This window comes from Nematostella vectensis, chromosome 4 (assembly GCF_932526225.1).
Source record: "Nematostella vectensis chromosome 4, jaNemVect1.1, whole genome shotgun sequence".
Classification (NCBI taxonomy): domain Eukaryota; kingdom Metazoa; phylum Cnidaria; class Anthozoa; order Actiniaria; family Edwardsiidae; genus Nematostella; species Nematostella vectensis.
The window spans coordinates 13,517,657-13,527,050 of record NC_064037.1 but is presented as its reverse complement, the minus strand read 5'-3'; the positions used below and the strand labels follow the sequence as shown (position 1 = coordinate 13,527,050).

The 9,394-nt window shown below is 42.0% G+C and overlaps 1 protein-coding gene across 2 annotated transcripts in view; it reads left to right on the top strand.

Annotated features, from left to right (window-relative positions):
- The first annotated feature begins 296 nt into the window (after positions 1-296).
- Positions 297-9,394, top strand: part of LOC5511024 (MLX-interacting protein) — a 32,890-nt gene continuing 23,792 nt past the window's right edge. The window contains exons 1-6 of one of the 2 annotated variants that reach the window (XM_032380275.2): positions 297-629; positions 6,470-6,576; positions 6,646-6,728; positions 7,369-7,458; positions 7,882-7,919; positions 8,144-8,238. In XM_032380275.2, coding sequence (XP_032236166.2) covers positions 442-629; positions 6,470-6,576; positions 6,646-6,728; positions 7,369-7,458; positions 7,882-7,919; positions 8,144-8,238 — 601 coding nt within the window. In that variant the 5' untranslated portion in view covers positions 297-441. The remainder of the gene's footprint in view (positions 630-6,469; positions 6,577-6,645; positions 6,729-7,368; positions 7,459-7,881; positions 7,920-8,143; positions 8,239-9,394) is intronic. The other variant, XM_001631403.3, reaches the window with a different exon arrangement.

Below are 9,394 nucleotides of genomic sequence, written 5' to 3'. Positions count from 1 at the left end.
GAAACTAAGGGTCCTCCGTACCAGTCCCTCAAAACGACGTTTTCTTCATGACACACGCTCCCCCCCCCCCCCCCCCCCCCAGTCAACCACTAGAGCTTAGAAGGAGATATTGTATGAATGAAAGAGCATGATTAATAAATTTTTATCTGGACCGAAGGACTGGCATATTTTTAAGATGTGAGAGAATTTTGGCAACAATTCAGTCAAAACTCTTTGATGAAGTCTGGGAATCGACAATATCAGGGGAGCTACTATTATGGGGTGACTGTGGTGAAACAAGCCGCGAGGGAGTTGTCATGTCACGTGATTTTGTGTACCTTCTTCAAGATGGCGGACGTGAGATCTCACGAATAACATCAGACGGATTTCAGCAAAAAAAATCACTTGTGCGACTGAAACACAATCTTCGATGGAACTAAAGTAAAACGTATTAGGTCACGTATGACTATGCACAGGGAATCGATGGAAGAGTTAGACTTATTAAAGTCTAACTCGGCGGCAACTTCGGCGAACTTGGAATCTGAGAGCTCGGGACAAAGCAACGAATCCACTGTCAAAAGCGTTCTCTCGGCACTCATAGAAGAGAACCTTTCCAAGCTGTTTGAATGCCTTAAAGTGGAATATGGAAAGTAAGTTTTACTCACCTCGTCTTGATGTGGCTTAAAGTATTTAAATGCGTTAGCGTGAATAAAAATAGTGTCTAGTGTCTAAGGGAATGGAACATCGGACAGAGTAAAAGATTAAAAATAATGAATATGTCCCTAATAAAATAAACAAGCTGAAACTGACCCATCGAGAAGAAGTGACGATTTATAGAAAATATATTTCCCGAAGCTTTTTATGAGTGTTATTAATAATTTGCCCAGCTGGAAATAATCACTTTAAACAAGAACAAGAAATTCGTCACACGCACCTCTTAATGGGGCTATTTAGACCAGTCCCGTGTTGTACAAGGCAAATTTTTGCAAAAAAGTAGGTGACTTAATCCAACACAGTCTGTCAATCTGCGAATTTAATTTTGATGACCAACAAGAAAGTAATAATAGATGTAGAAGAAAGTTATTATAAATAATAAGTAATAATTGTTTAAAATAGCTCCAAAATTGCTTGTCTAACACTAGTAACAGTCAAGAGTATCGGTCTTCTGGTCTTGTTTGATAGCCATATTTACAGCAAAAATAAACTTTAACTGCTACTTGCTATGACTCTGCTACAAGCGCAAGTGCTTTTGCGTGACAGAGTTTAGAGTAGCTCAGAGTGGCTGTGGAGGAGAATTTCATAATACAGTGTCATGTGATGAAAATTTCCATGGTAACCGCGAAAATAATTTGTGCATGCTCATGCAATTTCTAGTTTTGGAACCTTTTCAAAGACTGACATATTAGGTCAACATTTTGATAGATGGGAGACCCTTTGTACATACAGTACAGGTCTAGAGTAACATAACCTCCACTCACCAGTGTCGGGTCCTCATTAGCACTCTCGCCACTCGAGAATCGAGACTCGCACTTTTAATGAGGCAATCGAGAACTAAGCCACTCGCCACTCGCAGAAATCATACTGCTCACACTTTTAGCGAGTGCGATCACTCAAATACGGGGGTCTTAAAGAAAAAACAATGAAAACATTTCTTCGTTCTTTTCTTCGTAGAGAAATATTACATCGACGCTCTTCAAAAAATGTTCATAGGAAATATTGATTCACTTCTAAAAAAGACATCTTGAATTAATATCTCGAATAGTTTGTGGCTGATCGGAAGGTTTACAGAAGCAAAGCAAAGGTTATGACATCTCAAATATGCGAGATCTGATGAAGAAACGACAAGGACGGTTCGTTTCATTCTCTTATGCGAAAATGACCTGCGAAATGCGTGACACTTTGACGCTCTAACGTGTTCATAGGAAATATTTTATTTACTTCACAAAAAAAAAAGAGTATCTTTAATAACCTCAAACTGTTATTTGTTTATTAAAAGGTTTTAAAAACCAAAGGTCGTGTCGAAAATCATTTCGTTGTCTTCATGGTAAGTAAGGGCAGTATGACCGAGTGTGCGAGAAGCTCATGGAGTAGTCAGGTGTATGACCCAGTGTGCGAGACGTTCATAGAGTAGTCGGGTGTGTGACCCAGTGTGCAAGACGTTCATGGAGTAGTCGGGTGTATGACCCAGTGTGCGAGACGTTCATGGAGTAGTCGGGTGTGTGACCCAGTGTGCAAGACGTACATGGAGTAGTCGGGTGTGTGACCCAGTGTGCGAGACGTTCATAGAGTAGTCGGGTGTGTGACCCAGTGTGCAAGACGTTCATGGAGTAGTCAGGTGTATGACCCAGTGTGCGAGACGTTCATGGAGTAGTCGGGTGTGTGACCCAGTGTGCAAGACGTTCATGGAGTAGTCGGGTGTGTGACCCAGTGTGCAAGACGTTCATGGAGTAGTCGGGTGTGTGACCCAGTGTGCAAGACGTTCATGGAGTAGTCGGGTGTGTGACCCAGTGTGCGAGACGTTCATGGAGTAGTCGGGTGTGTGACCCAGTGTGCGAGACGTTCATGGAGTAGTCAGGTGTATGACCCAGTGTGCGAGACGTTCATGGAGTAGTCAGGTGTGTGACCCAGTGTGCAAGACGTTCATGGAGTAGTCGGGTGTGTGACCCAGTGTGCGAGACGTTCATAGAGTAGTCGGGTGTGTGACCCAGTGTGCAAACGTTCATGGAGTAGTCGGGTGTATGACCCAGTGTGCAAGACGTTCATGGAGTAGTCGGGTGTGTGACCCAGTGTGCGAGACGTTCATAGAGTAGTCGGGTGTGTGACCCAGTGTGCAAGACGTTCATGGAGTAGTCAGGTGTATGACCCAGTGTGCGAGACGTTCATGGAGTAGTCGGGTGTGTGACCCAGTGTGCAAGACGTTCATGGAGTAGTCGGGTGTGTGACCCAGTGTGCAAGACGTTCATGGAGTAGTCGGGTGTGTGACCCAGTGTGCAAGACGTTCATGGAGTAGTCGGGTGTGTGACCCAGTGTGCGAGACGTTCATGGAGTAGTCGGGTGTGTGACCCAGTGTGCGAGACGTTCATGGAGTAGTCAGGTGTATGACCCAGTGTGCGAGACGTTCATGGAGTAGTCAGGTGTGTGACCCAGTGTGCAAGACGTTCATGGAGTAGTCGGGTGTGTGACCCAGTGTGCGAGACGTTCATAGAGTAGTCGGGTGTGTGACCCAGTGTGCAAACGTTCATGGAGTAGTCGGGTGTATGACCCAGTGTGCAAGACGTTCATGGAGTAGTCGGGTGTATGACCCAGTGTGCGAGACGTTCATAGAGTAGTCGGGTGTGTGACCCAGTGTGCAAGATGTTCATGGAGTAGTCGGGTGTATGACCCAGTGTGCGAGACGTTCATGGAGTAGTCGGGTGTATGACCCAGTGTGCGAGACGTTCATAGAGTAGTCGGGTGTGTGACCCAGTGTGCGAGACGTTCATGGAGCAGTCGGGTGTATGACCCAGTGTGCGAGACGTTCATGGAGTAGTCGGGTGTGTGACCCAGTGTGCGAGACGTTCATGGAGTAGTCGGGTGTGTGACCCAGTGTGCGAGACGTTCATAGAGTAGTCGGGTGTGTGACCCAGTGTGCGAGACGTTCATGGAGTAGTCGGGTGTATGACCCAGTGTGCGAGACGTTCATGGAGTAGTCGGGTGTGTGACCCAGTGTGCAAGACGTTCATGGAGTAGTCAGGTGTGTGACCCAGTGTGCGAGACGTTCATGGAGTAGTCGGGTGTGTGACCCAGTGTGCAAGACGTTCATGGAGTAGTCGGGTGTGTGACCCAGTGTGCAAGACGTTCATGGAGTAGTCGGGTGTGTGACCCAGTGTGCAAGACGTTCATGGAGTAGTCGGGTGTATGACCCAGTGTGCGAGACATTCATGGAGTAGTCGGGTGTGTGACCCAGTGTGCGAGACGTTCATTTAGTAGTCGGGTGTGTGACCCAGTGTGCGAGACGTTCATGGAGTAGTCGGGTGTATGACCCAGTGTGCGAGATGTTCATGGAGTAGTCGGGTTTGCTTGGCAAAAAATTCCATGCATGGAAAACATTGTGTCCTTTGCTTTCCGTTGAGCTAGAACTCGCTTTGAGATTATCTCTGGCCAATCAAATTCTGAAAGATAATCTAAGTTGAGTTCGTGAGACTTTGAACGCTTGAACAATCATACTGTGAACATGCCGTCTCGATCCTTGTGAATTTCACCCTAACAATACTAGTAAACAAAGTAGCGCATGGAATCGCACACACATTTGGAAAATATCCGAGCATTGGGTATTGGCTTGTGTCAATCAATATCCTTATCCTGAAAAGATTTTGATGTTTTGATCATCAAGAGTGAGACGCATAAAAGTTTACAAATTGTCATCTTTCGTTGTCGTGTTTTAAATTTATGAATTCTCGAAAACCCAGTGGAAAACCAAATGCAATTCTTGGTTTGTGTTGATTCCATACTCGCCGTGTCACACCAAAAGCAAAACCAACCCAATTAAGAAAATAACAAGTTCTTAATCCTTCCCGTTTCTAAATAAACAAACCTTGCTTTGCCTTAGTTTGTTTAAACTTCTGAGTCCAATAACTTGTGTCTGATGTGTTAGTTCAATTCTTACAGTGCGAGTTACAAGATCGACAATGTGCGTAAAACGAACGTGCAAAGTCACACAGTCTAGTCACTGAATATAAAGTCTTGCTGGCTAGATTTTCACTACATGTAATCGTTTACAACTTGCTTCGAAGCCTGTAACTTCGCTTATTTGGCTTATTTTCTTCGCGATGCTTTCTGCGATGCCTCAACATGCAAAAAGGGATGATGACTGAAAAGGTAGATGTTTTTAGCCCTGTTCTCAAAGTGGATCTGCGATTCGTTTTATGACTGACTCACATCATTATGTTACAGCGGGGTTACAGCAAAGCGTGTTCGCATTCCTTAACGTAAATTGGTAAATGATCACTAGAAAATAAAAACAACTGGAGCCCTTTCTACTTTTTATTAGGAATTATTTTTCTTTGCTTGCTGTTATATCTAAAGCGAAAATCCAGGAGTGTTTATAAATTCAAGTTGTTTTGCTAAAGTTCGCTAGATAGCGAAAACAATATTGTTCGATGTTTCTGAGTTTACTTCACTAATCACTCACGCAGTCCTAATTATTTCATGTTATCGACTAACAACGACATAAATCACTCGCAAATACCTCAAGCTTATGAATATTCGGCGAGTCGATATTCTCGAGTAATATGCACGAGTCTCGAGTACTTGCGAGTGGAGGTTATGTTACTCTAGACCTGTACTGTACACGAGGCGAGTGACTTTCAAGTTTCTTTATCAATTTGACCAACACTTCCCAAGTGTCTGTAAAAACCTATACAGACACAGGATATGTGTTTTATTGCATTTATAAAATAACTAAGAAATCTCAATCACAATCAAAGGATGCGTATTCATTATCAAAATGTTATTCTCCTTAAACAGTGAGACTTGTGACCTGAGCGTTGAGTTTGTCACATTTGAAAAACAGCAGCCAGAGGCAGCCGATATCAGAAACTTTTACATTTGGAAATCTAAAAGATCAGATTAGACGCCAGCAGTCACTCCATCCTCTTAAGAAATGACAAGGAGTGCGTGCTCAGAGCTTTCTAGGCTTGAAATGAAAAGCAAGTGAACTGAAGCCACTTTACATTGACAACTTTCCTTTGACGGACATCTTGAACGTATCGCTATGAAAACTTTGTAGTGCTTTGTCTTACGTCCGACATTTCAGGTAAATTTTTCTGGATCCCTCTTTCAATTCTCCATTCTATACATAATGGGTTCATTGTAGGACAATTTTTGAGATCTTTAAAATGTAAAGTTATGATTTACCGGCAACTTGCATGCCTGTGTTGTTTTGAATAAACTGTTCGAGATTCTTTGGAAACATTTGTGTGTTTTTGTCAAATAATACATTCTTCACTTTGTTTATGAGAGAAATGATTATTAAAGAAATATATTTCGAATCATTTTTCTACCTTTTAAAAGGGGAATCATCCATTTCATTGAGTAGTTTGTGTGTTTTTATTTTTCATAACATAACACCATCGATGTTACTTCTCAGCCACAGCAAAATGCACATTTGGATCTTTCGTCTTCTATTCTCCGTTCAAAATGTCCAAACTAAAATTAGGCAAGTAGTCGCTATCAAGCATTGCCTGTTTAAATTCAGGAGAAAAATAGTTTTGCCCGAAAAAAAAGTTTAAATACGTCGGTCGAGTGAGTGTTGTGTTGCGTTACTTGCTGTCAAAAGTGTTTCTGTACTGTTTTTTTTACAGACATGCTCATATTAAGCTCTCAACCAATCAGCAAGCGAGATACACTGGTGTTATTTTATAATTATATTAATTAACCATATTCTGTAAAGCTACTTGCATGTACTAGCATGCACATACATAGCCTTGACTATTACTTTATTATATTGAAGGCATGTTCTGGTGTCCCCAAAGTGGAAAAACTTTGGGAGTCAAAAGCTTGCATTTTCTGAGAAGACCAGACTAAACAACGCCATATGGAGATGTTGGCATTTGCAGTGTAAGTAATTTACTTGTTTATTCTACTTTGTAGAGGAAACTAAAGGTTTTATTTTATATCTCTTTCTAGTCAAGAAAGGGAAAAAGCCATTGTTTTGCCAATTTGTCTCGCCATTATCAGAGGAGCGTGAACCTCCAAAGAATACCCATCTAGTAAGTAAATTGAAGGGGCAAAAACTGCCTCTTAAAGAAAAAAAGTTTTTTGTGGAAGCTGGCCAAGGCTACAAGTTTTAATGATATACAGTAGCTTGGGATGTGCTTCAAGCTCTGATCATGAGAACTGCACTCCACACAATCTGTGGAATCTCCTTTACCTTTCATACAGTTTTGGGAACAAGTATCAAAACCTCTACTTACAAGTAATCAAACTTGATTCTTAGTTCTATAGTCAGGGGAATTGGATGATTCAGTGATTCAGTGGTTAATGTAGTATACTCAGTAACTTTTCGCAAACTTCACATTTCATGAACGAACGTGTCAAGAGCTATCTGTCGCCTGACTGTGGCAGTGATGTGGATTCTGTTTAAAACCCAGAGAATATTTAAGTGTTTATTTACAATTTTAAAAGACACAGAAAAAGTTTTAAAAGACACCCATTTTGGGGCGTAATGTAATGGCATATAGCTTAAAATGAAAATTAATGCTGTAAGAATAACCATACTAAACCAGCCAAGTTTCAAATTAGAACATGTTTAAAACAGCTCTACCACCTCTTTCTGATTGGCTTAGCATAGTGAAAACTAAACAGCCTGTTGTGCTTTAGAGATGTAAGATGAGAGTTTCGTTTTTTTAGGCAGTGATTCTTGAGGGGAGGTACTGGAGACGTAAATTGGATGCTGTAGCAAGAGAGTACAAGCGATGGCGGGTTTACTACAAGAAAAAGGTATTTGATTTTGTGGTCAATTATATACAGAAAAAAGGATAAAGCTGCATTGTTATTTCAAGCTGAATCAGAATTACTTTGACTTCTTTCCATCTCAACCTTCCAAGCTGAATCAGAATTATGACTTATTAGGGGTTCAGGTTGCTGGGTGTTATAAAATTTGATTATGATAGAATTATGACTGTTCTCATTGGTTTCCTAGAATGGAAACTATAAACAAATGATACACATGCAAAACAGTCTGGCTTCACACAAACTACATGTTTATGTGTGTTTTGCATGCAAAAGTCAATATCTTAGGCGTATTTCACTATATTAAGACACCTCTAGAGCCATTTCCATATTTTAATTATTTGAAATTTGATGTTATGTCTGTTAATTTGATATTTTCTGAAATACCTGTTATCTTTTTGTAATACTTAGACCCAGGAAGCTGAGGAAGCAGACCGCCAAAGATTAAGGTGATGTACATGTATACACAATTTGTGGTTGCTGTATTTTAAGTACATAACTATGGGTAATGAACCTCTTGTTGGCTGATATACAATGACTTATGGCAATTAGGAATACAACACTTATTGTCTGCTTTACATGTGACTGTAAAATGTTGCAATACCATAAGGGTTAGAAACCATTGCTGTTACACTTGCTTCTTGTGTAATGAAACATTTTCTGGCCACTGCAGGAGTTTGAGCATCAGTAGTGGAGATGAAACAGTTTCTAACCAGAGCCCAGCCATGGCTCAGATGATGCATATCATGGACACCCACATCAGTACAGGTAAAGCGTTAGGATCAGGACACCCACTTCAGTACAGGTAAAGCGTTAGGATCAGGACACCCACATCAGTACAGGTAAAACGTTAGGATCAGGACACCCACATCAGTACAGGTAAAGCGTTAGGGTCACCCACATCAGTACAGGTAAAGTGTTAGGATCAGGACACCCTCATCAGTACAGGTAAAGTGTTAGGGTCAGGACACCCTCATCAGTACAGGTAAAGTGTTGGGATCAGGACACCCTCATCAGTACAGGTAAAGTGTTAGGGTCAGGACACCCTCATCAGTACAGGTAAAGTGTTAGGATCAGGACACCCTCATCAGTACAGGTAAAGTGTTAGGATCAGGACACCCACATCAGTACAGGTAAAGTGTTAGGGTCACCCTCATCAGTACAGGTAAAGTGTTAGGGTCAGGACACCCTCATCAGTACAGGTAAAGTGTTAGGGTCAGGACACCCTCATCAGTACAGGTAAAGTGTTAGGATCAGGACACCCTCATCAGTACAGGTAAAGTGTTGGGATCAGGACACCCTCATCAGTACAGGTAAAGTGTTAGGGTCAGGACACCCTCATCAGTACAGGTAAAGTGTTAGGATCAGGACACCCTCATCAGTACAGGTAAAGTGTTAGGATCAGGACACCCTCATCAGTACAGGTAAAGTGTTAGGATCAGGACACCCTCATCGGTACACGTAGAGTGTTAGGAACACCCACATCAGTACAGGTAAAGTGTTAGGGTCACCCACATCAGTACAGGTAAAGTGTTAGGGTCACCTACATCGGTACAGGTAGAGTGTTAGAGACACCCACTTCAGTACAGGTAAAGTGTTAGGGACACCCACTTCAGTACAGGTAAGGTGTTAGGGACACCTACATCAGTACAGGTAAAGTGTTAGGGTTACCCACATCAGTACAGGTAAAGTGTTAGGGTCACCTACATCGGTACAGGTAGAGTGTTAGAGACACCCACTTCAGTACAGGTAAAGTGTTAGGGACACCCACTTCAGTACAGGTAAAGTGTTAGGGACACCCACATCAGTACAGGTAAAGTGTTAGGGACACCAACTTCAGTACAGGTAAAGTGTTAGGTACTTACATCAGTACAGGTAAAGTGTTAGGGACACCCACTTCAGTACAGGTAAAGTGTTAGGGACA